Source organism: Eptesicus fuscus, chromosome 7 (genome assembly GCF_027574615.1).
Source record: "Eptesicus fuscus isolate TK198812 chromosome 7, DD_ASM_mEF_20220401, whole genome shotgun sequence".
Lineage (NCBI taxonomy): Eukaryota > Metazoa > Chordata > Mammalia > Chiroptera > Vespertilionidae > Eptesicus > Eptesicus fuscus.
Window position 1 is genome coordinate 105,367,794 of NC_072479.1, and position 23,068 is coordinate 105,390,861.

Below are 23,068 nucleotides of genomic sequence, written 5' to 3' on the forward strand. Positions count from 1 at the left end.
CTCTCCAGCCAACGAACGGAGCCACACAGGCCAGGGCCGAACGGTTTACTTCGGAATAATTTCAGGTGTGATGACAAGTTGCAAAGGTAGTTTTCATAGACCCTGCACCCAGCTGCCCTGATGTTCATGTCTTACAGAACCCCGTTCCTGCATCCCGACTGGGGATGGAACCTACAACCCTCTGGGGTCCAGGAGCAATGCTGAGCCACCAGGCCAGGCCTCCCCAGCAACACCTTTACTGACCAATCAGAGTGGCTCCATTCTGACCAATCCGGACAGTTCCCTTTGGATCAATCAGACTGCGAGGATTTGTATGAGGACGGACCAATCAGGTACTGAAGGCAGGGGCACCTGCCAATCAGCTGCCTCTGGCTCTGGAAGCGCATTTCCCCTTTCCTCCCAGCTTGCATCTCCCCAGCTTGCATCTCCCCAGCTGGAGCAGAACACTGAAGCTGTCTCCCTGGCACAGAACAGAGCCGAGGAAGCAGCTGGCGCAGGGCAAAGCCACCAGCACAGAGCGGAGCGGAGCGGAGCAGCAGGGCGCAGAGGGGAGCCCACAGCCTTGGGGGGACCTGCCCCAGACGGCCTGCCCCAGGGCTGCCCCACAGCAGGGCTGTATCACCGCTGAGCTGTTTTCAAGGAATCAAGTTGCCATCTTCACCCTAAATTGGAGATTCCTGTTGGCCTTGAATTGGCACCAACGATCATTGGTTGACCTGGGTCTGTCCCTAGAGGCGGAGACCAGACAGAAATCCCATCCCAGCGGCCTCATTACCCTCTCTCCTTACAGGAGGGCCGCGATCTCTGTCCTGGGGTCTGGATGACCGAGCCCCTCCCAGCTGCGCCCTGCCGCCTGGGCAGTCTTCTGCGTCCAGGGCAGCCTTTTCTTTCAGGAGTCAGGCGGGGTCCTCGCAGTGAGCCCCCAGGAAGCTGCCCCGGCTGCTGAGGGCCTCCCCGCTCGGAGGTGCCCTCGGTCCCGGCCCTGGGAGCAGGGCTAGGAGTTGCTCTTTGGCAGCTGGCAGGGTCCTTGAGTTGGGCCTGTGTTCTTAACGCTGGTTGCCCCCTCCTTACTCTCTCTTCAAGGAGAACCTGCTTCCTTGATTACAAGGGCCTCCAGGCCACTTTAAATAGATACAAGAATTTTTTTTAAAGTAAAATTATGTGTATCTATGTCCTGACTCACAATTTTGAGACACAAATCCCAGTCCTTTCAGTACACCTTAAACTATTCCTTCAGAGAGAAAAGGAGAGGAAGAGAGAGAGAAACATCAATGCTGAGAGACAATTACTGACCGGCTGCCTCCTGTATACCCCCTACTGGGGATTGAGCCTGCAACCCAGGCATGTGCCGTGACCAGGAATGGAACTGGGACCTTCTGGTTCATAGGTTGGTGCTCAACCACTGAGCCACACTGGCCGGGCCTAAACTGTTCCAATATTTTAAATTGGATTTCCAGGTGGGGGCATTAGAAGCACTGGGGGTGCCTTCCCCAAACTACGTGGCTGCCTGGTGGGCCCCTCTGCTCCAGGGCTTCCCCAGACTCAGCACTGACCTCCCTACCCCATGGAGCCATCCCTTCCATGTGCCTGACCCCTGTCCTCCCTCCTCCTGTGCCCCCAAGCTCGCCCACTCGTGGGGCCCCCCTATGCCCAGTGGCCCTCCCTGCCCAAGGACATCTGTCTCCTCAAGCTCCTGCACCAGGCTCAGCCTGCTCCACGCTAAGAAATGTGTGTGTCTGTGGCTGTGGTTGAAGTTGAAGGAACTGCCTTGTTAGCCAGAGCTGGGGAGAGGGCGCCACTCTAGCATTCACTCACTCATTCACTCACTCACTCATTCACTCACTCCTTCACGCACTCATTCACTCACTCACTCACTCATTCACTCATTCACTCACTCATTCAATAAACACCGTTAGGGCCCCACTGCGGGGATGCAGTCCGGGCAGGAGAGAGAGCCCACCATGTCGGGCAGGCGAGACAATGGTCACTAGGAACATGGCCTCTGCATGTGGCCAGGAATGTCCGTCTGACTCCTCCATGGCTTGTCCATCTGACCTTCAAAGTTACACAAGTGCACGCTCTCCCAGCACGGCCAATGGGAGCAATGCTGTTTCCCAGGACGGCCGCAGGGAGCGTACCCTGACAGAGGACTTCCGGGTCCTGTTGGGGGACAGGACAAGCCTGGGAGGGGCCTCATCTCTGAGGGCCAGTGCCCACAGGTGGGTTCCGGGGACCCGGATGGAGCAGGAGAGGTGTTTATCTGGAGAGGCAGGAGGGAGTCACGTGAGTGGATGGACATGTGGGATGTACTGAAGGCGAGGAGAACGGTCTCTTCCCTGTACTCTCTTTGTTGTTGCTGATCCTCAGCTGAGGGTAATTTTTCTGTTGATTTTCAGAGAGTGTAGAAGGGAGGGAAGGCTGGGGAGAGAGAGACAGAGAGAGAGAGAGAAACATCTATGTGAGAGCGACACATCAACTGGTTGCCTCCTGGAGGTACCCCCTGGGGCAGGGAGAGAACCTGCAACCTAGGTACGTGCCCTTCACCAGGAATCGAACCCGTGACCCTTTGGTGCATGGGATTACACTCTAACCAGAGCACACCGCCAGGGCCCCTCTATGCCTTTATTTTTTATTTTTACTTTTTAAATCTTTATTGTTGAAAGTATTACATGTCTCCCTTTTCCCCCATTGACCCCTCTAGTCCTCCTTCATCCTCCATCCCTCTACTTTTTAAAATTCTTGACTAATTGACCCCTTGAAGTTCTTGACCCCTGAAGCAAAAGACAGATTTCTTTTTTTAAAAATATATATTTTATTGATTTTTTACAGAGAGAAGGGAGAGGAATAGAGAGTTAGAAACATCGATCAGCTGCCTCCTGCACACCCCCCAATGGGGATGTGCCTGCAACCAAGGTACATGCCCTTGACCGGAATCGAACCTGGAACCCTTCAGTCCACAGGCCGACGCTCTATCCACTGAGCCAAACCAGTTAGGGCAAGACAGATTTCTGAAAAAAAGCATAGAAATTATCTATAATAATAAAAGCATAATATGCTCATTAGACCTTCCGGACGAAGCCGGGGCTACAAAGGAAGCCTGGGTCCCTGTAGAGGGCCCCCTGAGAAGGCACATGGGCATTTCTTTAATTATTGTCAGCTGCACTCAGGGTGACAGGCAGAGCCACGCCCTGGGAACATGCTTCCCCAAAAAGGCGGAGGAGTGTGACTTTGATATGTAAATCCAGTCAAGCACCAGGAATGCTCGGGCCTACTCAAGAATGCAAATAAGCTCCTTTGATCCTAAGTTTTGGTGATACTTCCTGGTATTTGGGGATATAAAATAAACACACTGTGTGGGCTCTGGATCCCTGTCCCTCCATCAGAAGAGAGCAGCGTCCCACCCGGCTCCCAGCTTTGCTTCTATGTCTGTGTCTTCTTTCTTTGTTTCCTTTATTTCTCAATCCCTAGCTGCCTCCACTCAGAACCGGTTCATCTCTCTTTCCGTGCTGGACTCGGGAAAGGGAGATCCCCGCCATATCTGGCCCCCGCCATAGGTCCCGGGTGTCTGCCGGCAGTTGGAGGGAAGCCCGGGTCCCGGGTGCCGGAGGGAACCTGGTGCCGGCAGCCGGGGAAGGAAGGCCTACTCTTGCACGAATTTCATGCATCGGGCCTCTAGTTTGGTATAAGCCTGACCTGACGCAGGAGCCTGCATAAGGAAATGACTCAGTGGGTGCTCTTATGCTGGTTGGGTGAAGGGTGGAAAGTTCTAGAAAGGTGTGACGGGACAGTGGCAATGAGGTCAGTGTGGGGACCTGGAGGAAGCATGACAAAACCTGTCCACTCTGATGCCTCTCTGTGGCTCTGCGTCTGGAGGCAAGTATGGCCTCGGGCCTGCAGAGGGCAGCACCTCTCGCATCAGGGCCCATGACCTGCCCAGCGACTTGGCAGAGAGTCCTGCCCACCCTGCCCTTTCTCAAGTCCTTCAGCTTCAAATACCCAAATGCCACGGGGCCGTCTTTGGGGTGGTGTGTCCTGAACCCCGTCAATACATGCAGTGGACTGAGAGGCAGCTGAACCAGGAAGGAGAGTCCCACACAGGCTACCACCTGGTGACCCTTGAGGACATTATGCTCAGTGACATCAGCCAGTCCCAGGAGGACACATCCCGTGGGGTTCCACTTCTCTGCGGCCCCTGCAGGCGAGGAATTCAGAGACAGAAAGTAAATGCTGGGCAGGCGGGAGGGGACTTAGTGATTCATGGGGCAGAGTTTCTGTTCTGCAAGATGAAACAAATTCGCAATGGTGATGTGTGCACAACCTTGTGAATGCACTTATGCCCCAGTACTGTGCCTTTAAAAGAGGCTACCATGGCACACTTTGTGTGAGTTACAGCCAGGGCAGGAAGCTGGGCTGGGGAGGGGGCTGCAGGGGTGAGGTGAGGCTGGCACAGGGCTGCCTCTGGGGCGGGAAGGCTGGGCAAGGAGTGTGGCTGTGGAAGGGCCAGCAGCCGGCCTGGGGCACTGAGGGGGGACAGTGACTGAACAAGACACCCGGCAGGGGGACAGAGAAGCCGAGGCCTCCCACAGGTGTGGGGTTTGGTTACTGGGTGGAGGTGCCTGCCCTCATTTTGCGGGACTGCAGGGAGGAAGTGGGTGGGTCCCCTGGAGCCCGTGGGCCCCGCTGAGCCAGCACAGCCTGAGCGGGCGCCTGTCTGCATGCACCGTCCCATCCAGGGACCCGAGCCCGGTCCGCGCTCCCGCCTGCTGCCCTCTGTTAACGAAAAAAACCTGTAAAGAATTTAGTGAGTTTATTTGAGCCAAAATGTCGACATATGCCGGGAAGCAGAACCTCAATGAATTGAGATAATGCTCCGAAGAAATGGTGGGTTCCATCTGTATTTATACATTGCCATCAGAGGGACATAAGTGGGCTACATGAAATTCATTGGTGACGGATTAAGGAGGTGGGATAAAGTCAAACGGTGGGAAACCCCTGGGATTGGATAAAAAGTAAAATGATGGACACATACTTAGGTGGGTGCAGGAACAATTAACATGATAATGAAGGAATTTGAAGTATCTGTCCTGGCGTCCACCACATTTGGTTGTGCCCCAGGGGCTCCAGCAAAAGAAGGAAGTTACAAGTTACCCAGACATCTCACAGACATCTCACAGATATGTTATCTTAGAGGCAATAAGGCAAATGGGCTCAGTAAAGATCTAAGTTGACCTTTGTCAGGGAAGATATCGGCCTAGGACATGACTGCCCACTATAACCTGTTTGTAGTTAAATATTTAATTTTCAAACCATCCTTTGTGGTTATTTCAGGTCTCTGAGTTTGCAAGACGGCCACGCAGGCCTCCCCTGAGCTTGTCAGGTTAGCATGTGGCTCCTTTCCTTCACACCTCTGAGAAGGCCCGGAGTCACCGGTTGTTCTATAAAGTCATCGCTCCCGCTTCATTATGGTTGTGAGTGGGCGCCCCTTGGGGAAACCCAGGTCCTGCAGGCATCGGGATGCCACAGTTCGGTCAACCCGTCCCTGCATAAACTTAAAAGCGAAACTTTGAAATGGAAACTTCGCTCCCTGTCCTTACATGAGACTCTCCACCACTTGCCATGCGTTGAGACATCACACACAACTGCAGGAAACCAGAGCAAAGCCATTGCACAGGCCACGCAGACGCCGGGCCAGCTGAAGGCCTGGGAAAAGGGGAATGACCACGTGCCGTGCCGGGAAGATACTCAAGACCTCGGTGGGCAACTGCTGCTTCCTCCCTGGCCTCGGCGTGAAGAGGAACTGCAGGGGGCGCTGTCACTTTCCAGGTCACCCCTGTCATTTGGAGTAGGGAAAACGCCCCACCTCCCTCAGGCGCAGGTCGGCCCCGCCCAGGCCCCGCCCCACAGCCCATCTGTCCCTCCCAGGCCCCGCCCCTCAGCCCGTCTCCCCCTCCTAGGCTCCGCCCCTCAGCCCGGCTGCTCCTTCTAGGCCCCGCCCCACAGCCCATCTGCCCCTCCTAGGCTCCGCCCCCCAGCCCATCTGCCCCTCCTAGGCCCCGCCCCCCAGCCCGTCTGCCCCTCCTAGGCCCCGCCCCCAGCCCGTCTGCCCCTCCTAGGCCCCGCCCCTAAGTCCCTCCCCAAATCCTACCAGCCCAGGGGGTGCATTGACTGACGGGTAGGATCACCTGTCTGCCCGCTGGCTCCTTCACTTAGCCCGAGGGGGCGGGGCCAGGCGCGCTGACGTCACGCAGGGAACACCCGGGAGGCGGCTGGAAGGCCGCGCGCGGAGCGAGTTGGTGTAGTTAAAGACTGAGTGAATGGCGGACCGTGGACCTCAGACCCCGCTCCCCGGGCCCCGCCCCGCCGCCGCTATGTGCGATTCCGAGCGCGGCTGGAGCCTGTCCTTCGCGGGCTGCGGCTTCCTGGGCTTCTACCACCTCGGGGCGACCCGCTGCCTGAGCGAGCGCGCCCCGCACCTCCTCCGCGACGCGCGCATGTTCTTCGGGAGCTCAGCGGGGGCGCTGCACGGCGTCACCTTACTCGCCCGCATTCCCATTGGTACGTCCGGGGCTGCACGGGCTCCTTGCCAGGAGGGGGCGCCCCCAGGCCTGGGCTGCGGGCGACTCCTAAGGTTGCGGGGTGCCGGGTGGATCCGAGTTTGGACAGGGACACTGCAGGTACATCCGGGCGCCTCCGCAGACAGATGCCCCCTCCACTGCGTCCTCTCGCCTCGCGGGTGGGCCCTGTCGCCAAGTCTGGGAGGGGGGCGCGCGTTGGGAGCGGCTCTTCTGAGCGTGGGAATCCCGAGCGCCTCCCCTCCTCACCCCTTCATGAGCCGGGCTTGAAGGAAGCCCTGTTCCCCAGGCCTGAGCTGGGTCTTCCGGGGAATGCGACCCAGGAGGCAGAGGTGGAGCTGGTCCCAGTGGCCCCGCCGTCTCTGTTGGGTCTCGCTGAGCTGAGTGCCCACGGGTTGCTCTCGGTCTTACCAACCACATGTGGGCTGTGGCCTGTGCCCCATGGTGGGCACCTGCTTTTGTTTGGGAACTGAAGGGACTGGAGACACCACCACCAACCATCTCTTCTCCCTCCTGCGCCTTTGTGCGCCCGCCCTGGAGAGTGGGGGGCGTTGGATGGTCTCAGGCAGCCAGCAACTCTTTGGAGTCCTGGAGACGGCTGGTTTGGCGTTGAGGAGGTTGAGGTGGGGGGAGGGGGGTGTGAAGGAGGGTTTGAAAGTTATCTCCTCTCCTTTCCAGTGATTCAGGCCCTCCCTGGGGGCTGGCGTGGGCCCTGGACCTCCCCACACCATGCTCACCCTCCGCACCCCACTCAGTGCCCTTTGAGTTTTGTCTGAATTAACGTCTGTGCATGTGGAAGCCCGTGGGGGTGGGGGTGGGGATGTGGGCTTGTGCCTAAAGGACTGGGGTGCAGCCTCCTCAGCTTGGGGTTCCCAGTCAGGGGGAAGAGCTGGGAGCAAGGGGTAGTGTGGAGCTGCTGGCACCCAAAGGTCCCCAGAAGGAAGATCATGCGCCTTCTCAGCCCGTTCACCTGGGTTCCTTAGGGACTCACTCTTGGCTGCAACCAGGGGCTGCTGGGTGGGACCCAGCCCGCAGGGCTGCCTTTGCTCTGGGGACCGGGAAGCCCTGCCCGGAGGCAGCCCTGCCCCTGGAGGGACCTGGGCTGAGTGGAGGCGGGTTAGGAGCCGCCCTGGCTGCCTTCTCCTTGCAGGGGGAGAGGAGCAAAGGGCAGGGTGTGACCTCCAGGATGGCCAGCCTCCCCCCCAGGCTATAGCCGTGCTAAAGCCAGTCCTTGTACCCCAAGGTGACCTGTAGCCAGCCACGTGGTTGAACGTTGAACTGGGGCAGTGACCCCAGGACCCGGATGAAGCACAGAGCAGTGCCAGGGTTCGGGAGAGGCAGGACAGGCCGAGCCTGGGGCTGTGCCCGCAGCCCGGGGGAGGCAGGGACCCCCACGTCCCTGGAACGTGGGCTGGAGGTTTGGCAGGAGCTGTACCCCAGGTTCTTGCTTTGACCTCCTGCCTCGTGGGCAGAGCTTCTGAGAGCGCATCCTACCCAGGCCGACCCGGCAGGGGAGCCTGGCCACCCTGCCCGCTGGGTGCACATGGGCCCCTTCCGCCTGGGCTCAGGGGGCCACGCAGGTAGGGAGACACTGCCCCGCACTGAAAACGCACAGTCTCAGACTGAGAGGCAGTGAGGTGACTTCCCGAGGCTGCTGAGACTTGGAGGCAGGTGAGAGGTGGAGGCAGGTGGGAAGTGGAGGCAGGTGAGAGCTGGAGGCAGGTGGGAAGTGGAGGCAAGTGGGAGGTGGAGGCAGGGGAGAGGTGGAGGCAGGGGGGAGGTGGAGGCAGGTGGGAAGTAGAGGCAGATGGGAGGGGGAGGCTGGTGAGAGGTGGAGGCAGGTGGGAGGTGGAGGCTGGTGGGAGGTAGAGGCTGGTGGGAGGTGGAGGCAGGGGGAGGTGGAGGCAGGTGAGAGGTGGAAGCAGGGGGAGGTGGAGGCAGGCTTCCTGGCCTGGTGCCGGCCTGGTGTTCTCTGCCCCCTGGAGCGTCAGGCCTCCCTGGCTCTGGCTCTCTTTTTCATTAAGTCTGAGATCCCCTAAATACATCTCAATCTGACGACCCCATTTTAAGGGCTCTGCAGCCACGCGAGAACACAGCTCCCTCCGCCCGGTTCCTGGTCTTGCCACAAACCGGTCCCTCTCCACGGTGGCACCTCCACCCCTTTGTGCGCTTGTCTGCCCCACAGACCGGTCTCTGCAGGTGCTCACAGACCTTGTCCAGTCCGCCAGGAGCCGGACCCTGGGCGTCCTCCACCCGTCCTTCAGCATCGCCAGGTTCTTCCACGAGGCCCTCCACAGACACCTCCCGGCCAACGTCCACCAGCTCATCTCGGGCAGAATGTGCATCTCGCTCACCCGAGTGTCCGACTGGCAAAACGTCCTGGTGTCCGACTTCCAGTCCAAAGACGAAGTTGTGGACGTAAGCAGGGCCCGTCTGGGTGCTGGCGAGTGAGGGGCTGTTTCATTTTGGGCGTCACGCGGAGGGGCTGGCCCATAGAGCCAGCAGCATCTTAGCAGCCAGAACCATCTTTGAACCTTGTTTCTGGAAGTTTCTTCTAGACAGCCAGCACCTGTCCCCTCTGTAAGGTGTTCCTCTGTAAGTCAGTGTTGGGTGCTGCTTAATGCTCTCCAGCGGGTGCTACGCCATTGTGGTCCCTGGACCCGCGTGGGCATCACCTGGGAGCCCGTGAGAACTGCAGTCTGAGGCCCCTCCTCCAAGCTGCTGCCTCAGAATCCCGGGCTGGGGTCCAGGGCCAGCGCGTCAACCAGCTTGAGTCTGATCTAGTCCTTCCCAGTCAGTCATCGCATCCACAGCTCCGGGTCTGGTTTGCAATGGCCCTTGAGACTCTCGAGGCAGCAGGGACATGTACTTGAGGCTGAAATACACTTGTGTAGGTTGGGTCATTGTTCATTCAACCCATTAAATAAAGTGCCTACTGTGTGCAAAGAGCGCTTTCAGACTAGCTCTTCTCACACAGAGAGAAGGCTCAGGGAGGCTGAGGGGAAGGAGGAGCTGACTGCTTTGCCTGTGGTTTCACTCCCTTTTATTTTCACAGGCCTTGATCTGCTCCTCCTTCATCCCTTTCTTCTGTGGCTTAATCCCTCCGACCTTCAGAGGCGTGGTAAGTCTGCTTTTAAACTGTGTTTGCATAGCTTCTGCCTGCACAATGCTGCACTCAGGCATCCAAACACAGGGCCTTCTGTCTCTCAGCTTTGAGACAGTGATTCCATAGCTGCCGCGTCTCCACCCTGCCCACCCCCAGCCCAACTAAGCTCACCAAGAATCCATTTTCTGGCTTTTGGGAAAGTGAGCTGGTTCGTGTCATCTTCACCAGAGCACCGAGGACAGGTGCCCTGTGGCCTAGTTAAAGAATAGGATAGTTAAGACTCAGCAACTCCCCTAAGTACAGCTTCATTCTCAGGGTGGAGAGTCTCTGTCCTCTCTGGGACTGACTGTCCTTTGAGCCCGGGGCTTGGGGCAGAGCTGTGACCGAGCTGTGGTTGAGTTCCATAACAGACCCTCTCTGCAGACACAGACGGCTCCTGGTGAACCCTGCGCGGGCGGAGTCCGGGTGGAGTGTGTGCTCTGCAGGCCCTGGGCTGCGCGCTGGGCTGGGCGGCGGCGGCAGGGCAGCTCCCTTTAGGGCAGCCGTTCCCCACGGAGATGATGGTCCCCACCCAGGACAGCTGTCCTGTCTGCGGACAGTTGAGGATGTCACGTCGGGGTAGGGCTCCTGGCATTGGTTTGACCCGTGCAGACTGTCCAGCTTGTACCAAATCTGCCTGCCCAGCCCAAAGTGTTGAAAGAGGCTCCCCAAACCCGGTCCTCCCCTGGGTCAGCTGTGGTTCTGAGAAGCCTCTGCCCATAATCTGAGTACCAGGGAAACTCCTGCCCAGAGCCTCTGACAGGACGTGTTTCCTCTCTCCCTTACAAGCGGTACGTGGATGGAGGGTTTACTGACAGTGTACCCTGCTTTGATGACAAAGCGACCATCACCGTGTCCCCGTTCCTTGGGGAGCATGACATCTGTCCTAAGGTCAAGTCCACGAACTTCCTGTATGTGGACGTGTCCAAGCTCAGCCTCCGCTTCTGCTTAGAGAACGTCCACCTGATAAGCCAAGTAGTGTTCCCCCCGGATGTCAAGGTGAGTGGGGCTGTCTGTTCAGCTCTGTGCTCCGTTTTGCCTGGGGACCCACTAGTGTGGCTCACTACACAGACAAACCAAAGCAGACCCCTCTGTGGATAGGTGCCCGACTCTGATTGTGGGAATCATCTGGCGACATTTTAAGTGTGCTGCCCGAGGTGCAGCAGATCTACCTAATACGTAGTCACAAACCCAAACGGGCACCCAAAATGGAGAGAGAAAAAAACAACCCCCAATGAAAGAACAAGAGGATTCTCCAATAGCAGAGATAAATGAAATGGAGATAAGAAACTCATTTGATATAGAGTTCAGAATAATGATGGTAAAGATGCTCAACAGCATGAGAAAAGATATAGTAAGTATGAAAAAAGAACAGTCAGAAATAAAGATTGACATAGCACTAATAAAGGACACATTGGAAGGAATACACAGCAGGTTAGGGGAAGCTGAGGATGAGATCAGTGAATTAGAAGACAGGGTAGAAAAAAAAATCACTCAATCAGAGAACCAAAAAGAAAAAAACAATTAAAAAATAAGAGGACAGTTTAAGGGAGCTGTGTGACAACATGAAACATAACAATGTTCGCATAATAGTTGTACCAGAAGGGGAAGAAAGTGAGAAAGGGATATAAAATGTGTTTGAAGAAATAATGGCAGAAAACTTCCCTATCCTGGGTGAAGGAAAAAGTCCCACAAGTTCAGGAGGCACAGAGAGACCCAAGCAAGAACCCAAAAAGGCCCTGGCCTGGACACATCATAATTAAAATGCCAAAAATTAGAGAGAAAGAATCTTAAAGGCAGCAAGAGTAAAGCAATTTGTTACCCACAAAGTAGCTCCCATAAGGCTGTCAACTGATTCCTCATCAGAAACTCTACAGGCCAGAAGGGAATGGCAGAAGTACTCAAGGTAAAGAAAAGCAAGTATCTGAAACCAAGATTACTATATCTAGCAAGGCTATCATTCAAAGTAGATGGTGAAATAAACAGCTTCCCAGACAAAAAAAAAAAAAGCCTAAAACAGTTTATCACTACCAAGCCAGCATTGCAAAAAATGCTCAAGGGACTGTGGTAATGAGAAGAAATAGAGAAACCTAGGCATACAGGATTAAAGTGTCAATAAATAAGTACTTGTCAATAATAACCTTAAATGTAAATGGATTAAATGCTCCAATCAAAAGGTGTAGGGTAGCTGAATAGATACAAAAGATGACCCAACTGTATGCTGTCTATAAGAGACCCACCTGAGAACAAAAGACTCACATAAGATGAGAGTGAAGGTTTTGGAAAAATTTCCCATGCAAATAGAAAAAAAAAAAAAAAAAAAAAGCAAGAAAGAAAGAAAAAAGAAAAGAAAAAGCTGGGGTGGCAATACTCCTATCTGACAAAATAGACTTCAAAATGTAAGCCATCATAAGAGACAACAAAGGTCACGACATAATACTAAGAGATATAACCCTGGTAAATATGTATGTCCCCAATATAGGAGCACCTAAGTATATAAAAAAGCTTCTAAAGGACTTTAAGGGAGAGATCGACAACAATGCAGTTACAGTAGAGGACTTTAACACCTTGCTGATTTCACTGGATAGATCATCCAGACAAAAAATTAAGAAGGAACCAGTGACTCCAAAGGACACACTGGATCAGATGGATTTAATTGACATTTATAGAACACTAGAGGCCCAGTGCAAGAATTCATGCACCAGTGGGGTCCCTCGTCCTGGCCTGCGGGATCAGGCTGAAACCAGTTTTCCGACATCCCCCAAAGGGTCCAGATTGCAAGAGAGTGCAGACCAGGCCATGGGACCCCACCGGGGCATGATCGGGGCTGAGGAGGGACGCGGGAGGTTGGCCAGCTAAGGAGGGACTGCGGGAGGGCTCCAGGGCATGTGTTGCTCAGGACTAATTGGCCAGACCCCAGCAGCAAGCTAATCTACCGGTCAGAGCGTCTGCCCCCTGGTGGTCAGTGCACGTCATAGCTACTGGTCTGTGGGTCGACTGTCTACCCCATGATGGTCAGTGCACGTCATAGCGAGTGGTTGAGTGGCCTTAGCCTATCCTTAGCACATTATGCTTTGATTGGTTGAACAGCCAACCAGACGACTGGACACTTAGCATATTAGGCTTTTATTCTATGGGATTTCACCCCAAAGCTGCAGTATATACATTCTTCTCAAGTGCACATGGGTCATTCTCAAAGATAGACCACATGTTAGGACACAAAACAAGTCTCTACATGTTCAAGAAGATTGAAATCATATCAAGCATCTTCTCAGATCACCGTGTTAGGAAAGTAGAAACCAACTACTGTAAAAACAGCCCCAAACATTCAAACACAGAGAGGCCGTGGCTGGCCCGTGGAGGCAGCTCAGGGTTTGAAGGGGTCTTCGGTTTGAGTGAGTGAGGCTTGGTGACACGGCCCCGGAGCTCACTCCCTTGCTTTGCTTACAGGAGCTTGGAGAGTTATTCCTACGAGGGTATTTAGACGCCGTCAGGTTCTTGGAGGAAAACGGTATGTACGGGCTGGTGGCAGAGGAGCGCTTTTTAAAAAATACGGTTTTATTGATTTCAGGGAGAGGGAGAGAGAGATAGAAACATCAGTGATGAGAGAGAATCGTTGATCCGCTGCCTCCTGTATGCCTCCTGCTGGGCATTGAGCCCGCAATTTGGGCATGTGTCCTGACAGGGAACAGAACCGTGCTCTCCTGGTTCATGGGATGACGCTTACCACTGAGCCACACTGGCCAGGCCAGATGTGCCCTTTTCATCAGCTGTTTGTTAGCAGCCTTGGTGAGCCCCAGATGATGTGACATCACGTGGTGCTCCCCACCTTCACCATCTGTCGGGCTCAGCCCTCCAATTAGCTCCGCTCCATCGGAAACCTCTGCCCCGTTTGACAGATGGGGAAATGGAGGCTTGGAGAGGTGAGCCAGGGACCACACTGCACTCCCTGCGGGGCGGAGCTGGGATCTGAACCCGCGCTGTCCCTGCTCCAGGCGCTCTCCGTGCGCAGTGTCACCTGTTAGTTTCACAAGGGCTCTCCCTGGCTTCTGGGTCTGGGCCCAGGGAGAGCAATGAGAAGGCTTTGGGGAGGCCACCTCCCTCCCTGGCCTGTTTCCACACTGTATTGGGGGGAGTTGGGGTTCAGGTGTGTCCAGGTGATTCTTGGTCATTGTGAAGCGGGCTTGTGGCCCAGCGTTTGCACGCTCGGGGCTGGGTTTGGGTTCAGATATGTCAGCAGGTCCTCAGGCAGCTGGTCCCTGGGGTCATGCAGAGGACTCGTGGCGGGAGGGGGTGGGGGGCAGGTGATGTCCTCTGGGAACACATCTGTACCTAGGGCTAGTGATGTCCCAGAGGGCGAGCAGCGTGTCTAAGGGAGGCCCCGGGAAAGATGTGGAGAAGCATAAATGGGAGGGGTAACCTGGGAGCACCGAGGGGCGCCCAGGGGCAGCCCCTGGTCTTTGTAACCTGAGGATGGAGGCAACCGGTGAGCCAGGGCAGCCGGGGCCTCTGAAGCTACTGCTTTCAGGGTCGTGTGGTGGAAGAGGGCCATGACTGATGTCAGGCCTGGGTTCAAATCCCGCTCTGCCACAGACGGGCTGTGTGGCTGTGGATGCGTCTCTTAACCTCTCTGTGCTTCCCATTCCTCAGCTGAAAAGGGAAGACGCTATAAAAGTAGCAGTTGAATGGCTGCTGCAGGGCCTGGCTGGGAAGCTCCTAGTCAGGGCCGGGGACGCAGGCTTAACGGGCAGTGCCGCACCGTTAGTACCAATGAGTCGTCTTTCCCTCCCCCCCACAGGGGCTGTGCAGCCCACACAGCGAGTGAGCGGCGGAGCCAGGAGCTCGGCTCCCTCCGCTGTGGCTTCAGAGCCCATGCCACCTCCTCCCTGTGAAGCGCGTTGCCCTCGTCCATCTCGCCGCTATGATCCCAGGCGGGCTGTGTCCGGTGGCTGCTGGCCTCCCTGTCATGGGTGGGTGGGTGGGTGTGTGAGTAATGACCCGTCTCCGTGCCCTGCGTAGGCATCTGTGACAGGCCCCATCCGAGCCCGAGTGTGCCCTCCGGAGCCCCCGAGTTCCTTCCGTTCTCCTGGGAAACCACGCGCCCCGAGGCTCTCCCCGGGGGGACTGCCTGGCAGAGGAGGCCTGAGGTGGCCGAGCTGCTGGACCACCTGCGTGTCCACCTCCTGCCCTGGGACGAGAGCATCCTGCAGACTCTGTCGCCCACGCTCATCGCAGGTGACGCCTCTGGGCGGGCGGGGGCGCTGCTTTCTGCTGCTGAGACGGAAAGGGCTTCTCTCCGGGTGGGGGGCGGGGAGGGTGATGCTGCCACGGGGCAGGGGGTGGGGCCCCCTCCCGGCACCATCCCCCCACCCAGGCGCCTTGCTCAGCCTCCTTCCCACGTGTGCGTGGCCAGGAAACACCACACTCCGCTGAGCCTGGGGTTAAGCGGGCATGCTGCCAGTGCCTGGGGTCCGGGCACACCGGACTGGGGGGCCCGAGGGTGGGCCCCGTCTTTCAGAACACCGTTCTCTGCCTGTGCACCCGTCTCCAAGCCTTCTTTCTGGAGGGGCCTGTCTGCCTCCCCCCACAAACCCACAGCTTTGAACTTGTCACTGAACGACGGTCGTGCATTCGGTCATGTGGTCAGACACCAGGGACCCAGGAGTGCACAAACCAGACCCATTCGGGCGTTGGGAGATTCCAAGATAAACAAGACGCTGTTGCCCAGGTGGCTACGATTTGAGGCGTCCCGAGGCCTTGACGAAGGGGAATCAGAAGCCAGGGCTCCCGGCAGAAGAGGGAATGCTGGGAAAGCCGTGAGGCGGGCGGGGTTGCGGTCCGTGTCTCCTCCAGGGAGAGCCGCGCGTGGAACAGAGCTGTCCCGGGGCCTGGCTGTCCCGGGCTGTTCTGGCCGCGCTCCCTGCTCGCTGGCAGGCGCCACGCTCCTGCTTCCCTGGCAGCAGGGAGTGCGTTTCACATCCCAGGCAGCCTCTGGGGGAGGTCACTCTGGTGGGAACACCCTCCCCCCATGGTATCTTTCAGGACTGAGTGAGGCACTTAAACCCCGACGTGGCTGCCTGAGCAAGATTTGCAGCTTCCTGCCGGTGAAGGTCATGTCTTACGTGATGCTGCCGTGTACGCTGCCCGTGGAGTCCGTGGTCGCGGTGGTGCAGAGGTGAGCGCTGTGGGCGGCGTGTGTTTACTCAGCCTTCTCAGATGGACTTGAGTGTCTCCTTTCCTCTTAGTGAGTTAAGCCAGCATGTCCTTCTGTCCGTCTTTTAGAGTCCAGCCCGTCCTTCAACATCCAGCTCTGCTGTCCCACCCGGGGTGGACCTATCCTGGTCCCTCCCACCCCAACGTAGTGGCCTCCTGTTCCCACCCCGCCTTGCCCTGCGTGGAGGTCCAGGCCTTTACCAGAGCCCCGGCGTGGGGTCCTTTTAGTGTCCAGGGGCAGCGAGTCTGTGGAGGCCGTGGCCAAGCGCAGTCGGGCTAGAGGAGGGGATGGTGTCTCCACTCCTGGCTTCAGGCACCCTGCATCTGGGAAAACCAGGCTTCACCTCTAATTCCCATGTTAACCCCTCGAGCTTTCCTGAATTCAGAGTGGCCTCACTTTGGTCCCTGGCCACTTGGCTCAGTGGTTAGAGCGAAGGGCCCAGGGTTCAAGTCCAGTTAAGGGCACATACCTCGGTTGCGGGATCCCCGGTGCATTGATATTTCTCAGTGTTTTAGTCTCTCCCCTCCCTTCCACACCCTGAAAATCAGTGGAAGGATGAACACACACACACTGGCCTAAATCCACCGCGTGGGGATTTGTCCGATTGGAAGTAGAAGTTAGCCCGGCCGGCAGTCAGTGGGACAAGGAGGATTGAAAGCTCGCTGCCTTTTGTCCAGCTTTTGTTTGGTTCTCTTAACTTTAACTTGTCTTCCTGCTGACACGGGGCATGTGCGTGCGTGTGCGTTTGTGGGTACATGCGTGTGCGTGTGCATGCGCGTGTCTGTGTCTGCTTTTACCCCTGCAGACTGGTGCTGTGGCTTCCCGACATTCCCGATGACGTCCAGTGGCTGCAGTCCGTAACTTCCCAGGTTTGTTCTCGCCTGGTGACGCAGCTGCTCCCCGCGCTCAGGTAAATGATGGGTGTGGTCCGATGGGCCCCCTTTCAGCCCACCAGGCCTCGTGGGCCATTCTAGAACCACGGTGGAGCACCCAGTAGGTGGCGAGGAGCGTGTCTTTCAGTGCGGGGGGTTCAGTCTGGTGTGAGGCAGCCAGGAAGCCAGCAGTCCGGGTGCCGGTCCGAACGCTCGCCACGCCCACCGGCACGGGCTGCAGGGCCCAGGGCGGCGGCGGGCAGGCCTCCGAACTGGACCCCGACGTGATGGAGAGCTGGGCCGGGCAGAGGGTCAGGAGCATTGCTTTGCCTCTAGGTGCCTCAGCACGGGGTGGGGCGGGGCATGCAGGGGGTGCCGGGCAGGGCTTCTGGGGGCCTGGTGGGGTGTCATGTTAATGCGATTCCTTTCTGACCTCAGACTTGCGGAATCCTAAGCTGGTGGTGGAACCCCGAAGTCCAAACGGAAACATGGCCTGGTGACGGGCTGCTCTCTGACATCTGTACCCTGATGCGCAGCAAGGGGGGCCTTGTTCTGGTTACGAGGGTTGGACCTTACCCTGACAATCGTGGCTCTTGGCTTTCTCATCTGCTCAACGGTGTCCTCATACCTCCTCTTGGGGTTTCTGTGAGGCTTTGGGACCCTGGCACAGTCCTGGACAGGGGGTGGGCACTCAGGAGGCGGCGCCTCCGTTGTTCCTGTTACTGGCAGACATGAGGGGTGTAAAGTGGGGGGTGGCAGGACCCAGTTTGCACTGGGAATGAACACGGTGACCTTGAGGAGGAGGCTGGTCTTGGGCCCGAGTGGCGGCAGGCTCGCCAGCGAGAGGGCAGCCAGCCTGGCCCAGGCACGGACTGGGGCCTGGTCTCAGTACAACGTGGGGTTGAGAGGGGTCCAGAGGCTCCAGGGCCCAAAGGAGGTGCCAGCTGCAGCCCTGGAGCCGCCGCAGCCTGAGGGAGGGGCCGCCGGTCAGGAGGTGGCGGGGGCTGCGGGGCTCCCTGCCCTACCCTGCGGGAGCTGCTTGTGGGGAGGAAGTCGATGGGCTCCGTCCTGCTGTGGAGGCAGTGGGAGGTGTCCCGGTGGCTGGGAGGGCCACAGGCTGGCGGGCCGGGTCAGGGACACTGGCCCAGCTCCGGGGTGGCAGGGCTGTGTCCCCGGAAGGGCACCGAGGTCAGGGCCTGTAGAAGACGGTAGTGACTTACTGACCTTTAGAATACCTTGACGCTCACGTCACAGAGTTTTGTGAGACCTAAGGGAAGCTTACTGTCTGTTGAGCCGTATCAAGGGGATCAGGGAGCTGTTTATAGCAAAGCCTTTTTAAAAGTCCCGAACACAAGACAGTCAGTGCCCTGGTCCCCAGGCAGGAGCCAGACTCCGCAGCTTGACCTCCTGTCCGCTGGCGCCTTCAATTTGTCTTCACACACACACACACACACACCCCGCCTCTGGCTTGCTTTCCTTTCTTCTCCGCCCCCCCCCCCACACCCTCACCCCTGACCTCAATGAGAAGCGGGCAGACAGCTCCCTCCTCCCAGGGGAACTAGCTGGCAGGCGTATGGCGCTACCCTCCGGGGAAACGGGTGTCTGTGGCCCTTACACATGCAAGTATGACAAAGGGAACCGATGCCGAGGTCAGCCCAGGCGTTGGGACGGAGGCACCTCTCCCCGACTTTGTACGTGTCCCGAGTGAGCGGAGATCCGGCCAGTCCAGACGGGCACGTCCCGCAGGCGCTCCAGGGGTGATGCTGGGTGCGCCCCGTTCTCTCCAGCTGTGATGAGCCGTGAACTGGGAGCAGGGTGACTTGTGATGACACAGGGTCATTGCCCAGCACAGGGACCCGCCCCCCCCAATCCCCAGGACTCCCCGCTGGCTCCTGTGTCTCCAGGCGAGGGAGCGCCCCTTAGGGAGGCAGGGGCTGGTGAGTGGTGGGCTCTCCCCCTCGCCCGCCACCCGCCACCCGGGCTGCAGAACAAAGCAGCGCCCCCCCCCCCCCCCCCCGTGCTAAGCTGGCGGGAGGCGGGAGGCCACGCCTACCACCCACCTGGACTCCTGTAACCCACCTCACACCTCCCCGACTCGTTTCCCAGCCGGCTAGAACACTCTAACAGTATTTTACGGTAACCACGTGTTTTCTTATAGACAGGTACGTGCATGGGTTTTGTGATCGTCATCAGGAACTAAGTATGTTCAATGGCTGATAAAATCACACAAAACCTATTTTCTTTACACTTTTTTAAATCACTCGACCCTCTTACAATGAGCATGTTTTACCCGTTTTTTAGAATGAGCTCTAAGACAAGGAAGTGCAGTGCCCCTTAGAAATGGCCAAGGATCCCCGGCCTGGCCTTCGCAGCTCCCCTCCCCCAGCCCAGCCCCCAGCCCTGCCAGGGTCTCACCTGCGGGTGAAAACACCCTCCAGTCCCTCCTGCCTGGTCAGATCGGACTCCCCCCCTTCCTGGGGCACATGCAGGCTTGGAGTTCTCCTCAGGCTTTATCCACGCGGAGTCCCGTTCAGTGGTCGCCAACCGGTGGTCCGTGAGGTCCGAAAGGTCGGCGCCCGCTGGTCTAGTTGACGCCTGGGAACAACAGCCTTACGTGGTGCACAGATGGCAGAGCCTGGGCCCAGTGTCGTTAAGGACAGTGTGTGTGTGTGATACACCCCATACTGTCCGTGGCTGTCCTTACGCCATTGTCTACAACTCTTGGGCTTACACGTGTTTTCCACATTTCTATGCGAACATGTATTTCTTTGGTCAGAAGAGAGCTCGTCATAAATGTGGCATTTCAAGTGTTCTCCCTCTTCTGTCTTTCCCAGACGCTGCGGCCGCTCTTCCTCACAGCGAGCTCCTCTGAAACGCCCCGTCTCCCCCCGCCCCCCCCCAAGGCGGCCCTGCGAGGCCAGGTGGCCTCCACGGCTCCTTCCTGGACGCTGGACCCCTCTCGGGGTCCCTCTCCTTCCTCAGGGACCCCATACTCTGAAGGGGCTCCTTCTCCATACCGGGTGCTGGACTGTCCCCAAAGCTGATCCTGGGGGTGCAGGGGGAGGGGGAGAGTTTGGAGTGAGCAGGCCTTGTCTCCCGAGTCCTTGGCGCAGGTGAGGGTGGAGCTTCCTGGCCACTCCTTGGCCCCACCCAACATACCCCACAGGACAGAGCTCAGCTCCCTGCTCAGCCGCCCTGCTCTCAACTTCCAAGTCTTGAGCCAGGAGCTCCGCCCCCCTCGTGGCCTCGGAGACTTTTCTCCGGGACCAGTGCAGCCACTACACTGCGTTCCCAACCCCCGATGCTGCGGGGCCCGATCGGCATTTCACACACGAGTTCTGGGATGCTGGCAGATGGCACTGGGGACGTGATCGGTTAGGACAGGCTGGGGTACGCTACATTCAACAAGAGCCCCCAAGGGCCACTTCTCGCTCCCCTCAGTCTTGACCATCCAGCCTGAAGCTGTCCCACCCTGCGGAGGGTCACTTCCGGCCATGGTGGGCAGGGAGGGATGATTTGGTGCTGTTAACGCAAAAACCACTGAGACCCGTAAAGAATTGTTGTGTTTACTTGAGCCAAACTGTCGACATATGCCAGGAAGCAGAACCTCAATGAACTGAGATGATGCTCCGGAGAATGGCAGGTTACATCTGTATTTATCCATTGCCATCAAAGGAGGGACGGAGGTGGGTTACATGAAATCCATTGGTAATAAGACTAGAGAGGCAGGAGAAAGCAGAGCGGGGAAACCCCTGGGATTGGATAGAGTAAAATGATGGACACATACTTAGGTGGTGCAGGAACAATTAACATGATAATGAAGGAATTTGAGGCATCTGTCCCAGGCCCAGCACATTAGGTTGTGCCCCAGGGGCTCCAGAAAAAGGGAAGTTACAGGTTACCCAGACATTTCAAGGGTGTGTTATCATAGATGCAAAAAGACAGGTAGGCTCAGCTAAGGTAAAGGTTGACCTTGTCAGTGAAGATACAGGCCTAGGAGGTGACTACCCACCATCACTGCTTTTGGTTAAAGTTTAATTTCAGACCATCCTTTGTGGTGACTTTAGGTCTCTCAGTTTGCAAGACCGAATGCAGGCCTCCCTGAGCTGTCAGGTCAGCATGAGGCGCCTTCCGTCCACAGTGCTTACAGGTTTCCCTCCAGCTCACAGCGTATGGACCAAGCAAGTCATGTGGGTGGGGCAGGGGGGGGCAGGAAAACACAAGTCTGCCGTTGCCCCAAAGAGGAGGACTGGGAAAAGCTGGTGAAGCACTGAAGGCCACATCCAGCCGCAAACCCCAAAAGGTCTCTGTGATGCAATCTATTAGGGAAATCCCGGGTTAAAGAAAGTGAGACAGGTACACGCACTGCGGGACGTCTCAGAGCCTTTTAACGATGACTGTACAATGCAACTGTCAGAGTCGAGGTTTGAGGGGGAAGCTGTGACTTTGTCTTCCTGATGTGTCCCCCGTCCCCAGGCCCAGTGCCTCGTATACAATAGGTTCTCAAATATTTGGCTCATGACCCCTGCCATCTGCAGGCCAACTCCTGGCTGACCTTCGAGAAGAGGCTGACCCGAGAACCATGAGGGAGGAAACGCAGGCAGATCTGTATCGTTCCCGGATCACGGTGTGCGGGCCCCACGCTGTGACCCACTAAACCCCCTACACTAGGCCTTGGGAACTGCGCTCACGCTCACTTTACAGACGGGGAGACGGAAGGTGCGGGAGCCGCAGAATCAATTTCAAGGCAGCGTCCAGTCTGGGTGGCCTGTGCTGACGGTTTGCGCCGTCTCCTAGGTTATTTACCGTTGGTGACCTCTGCCTTTTAAGTCTGAGCTGGGGGCCAGAGAGACCTCCAAAGCTTTACTTGGGGGGCCAGCGCCGGTTTCCTGGGTCCCAGGAGCTGCGCATGTGGGTGCTGAGCCCAGGGCACTGTCTCTTCACGGGGCCCCCTGGTGGCTGCAGCCTGGTTGGTAGGCTCCACCCCCTCCTTTTACAATTACGGGGAAGCTTCTGAGCATCATCCTGGTTAGCCCTGGCCCCTGCCCAGGCCCCGGCTGGTGTGGGCACTGCTCAGAGGAGGCTAAGAATGTGAGCCCACAGCAGACTCCTGTGTTTGGCTCTCACCTGGATTTAGGGTGTCAGTTTCTCCGAGCCCCAGTTTCCTCTCCTATACAAGGCCACGACCCCACTGGGAGGGTTCAATATGACCCTTTGAGAAAAGCACGTAGCACCACGCGTGGCTCACGGCTGGAGACAGCCAGCGCTTGGTGGTGCCTTCTCTGGGCTGGGCACACACACTTTACATCTACTCACTGGCTGGACCTCCAAGCAGGGCTCCGGGCGCATAGTTACCATCCCCTGTCCAAAAGGGGAAGCTGACCCAGAGAGGCACTGCCTCGAAGGCCCACAGCTCAGGGAGACACATGACTGAGCTGCAGTGGCGTCATGAAGCTGCTCTTGTAACCAAATGGGGGCCAATCCGGCGTCTCTGATCTCCTGGCAAGTGGCTGTCCAAAACGGGCTGAAAAGCAGGGGATGCCCGGCCATTACTTCCCAGCGTGAAATATTTTTCGTAGAACCGGGAGAGTCCTTAGCAACCCCACCCCATTATTGTACAGGGGAGGAAACGGGCATGGGAGAGTCCTGAGCAACCCCACCCCACTTTTTACAGCGGAGAAAACGGGCACGTAGAGAGGCTGTGACCTGCCTGAGGTCACGCAGCTAATTATAGCCGTCCTCCCTCCAGCTCCAGCCCATGCCTTCCTCTGCCTCTTGAGTCTGTGCCCAGGCCCAGAAGCTCCCCACCAGGCCTAGCGGGCGCCCCCCACCCAGCACTGTCCTTTCTTGGGAGGCTGTCCTGCCTGCCTGTATGCACCCCTAAACCTGTCCCACATCTCCTACTGCCACCCTGCCTCCTCTCCCCTCCCCCTGCTGCCCTGCTCCTCCTCCCCCTGCCACTCTGCTCTTCCTCCCCTCCCCTCTCCCCTTGCTCCTCCTCCCCGCCCCCTGCTGCCCTGCTCCTCCTCCCCGCCCCCTGCTGCCCTGCTCCTCCTCCCCCCCCCCCGCTCCTCCTCCCCCCCCCCCCCCCCCCGCTCCTCCTCCCTTCCCCCTGCTGCCCTGCTCCTCCTCCCCCCCCCCTGCTCCTCCTCCCTTCCCCCTGCTGCCCTGCTCCTCTAGGATTGCTGACCAGGTTCCGCATAAGCAGCTGAGCAGACACAAGTTTGCAAAGACCTTTGAAACTAGTGAGAAACACGTGGGAACA

General features: G+C 57.5%; 1 protein-coding gene across 1 annotated transcript; it reads left to right on the top strand.

Moving 5' to 3' along the window:
- The first annotated feature begins 6,368 nt into the window (after positions 1-6,368).
- Positions 6,369-21,389, top strand: LOC103298677 (1-acylglycerol-3-phosphate O-acyltransferase PNPLA3). Its single transcript, XM_028130971.2, has 10 exons — positions 6,369-6,555; positions 8,758-8,990; positions 9,628-9,693; positions 10,507-10,716; positions 13,168-13,228; positions 14,737-14,952; positions 15,760-15,892; positions 16,737-16,841; positions 17,045-17,114; positions 21,342-21,389. The coding sequence occupies exons 1-10, from the start codon at positions 6,369-6,371 to the stop codon at positions 21,387-21,389; spliced, it is 1,329 nt and encodes a 442-aa protein (XP_027986772.2).
- The last annotated feature ends 1,679 nt before the right edge of the window (positions 21,390-23,068 follow it).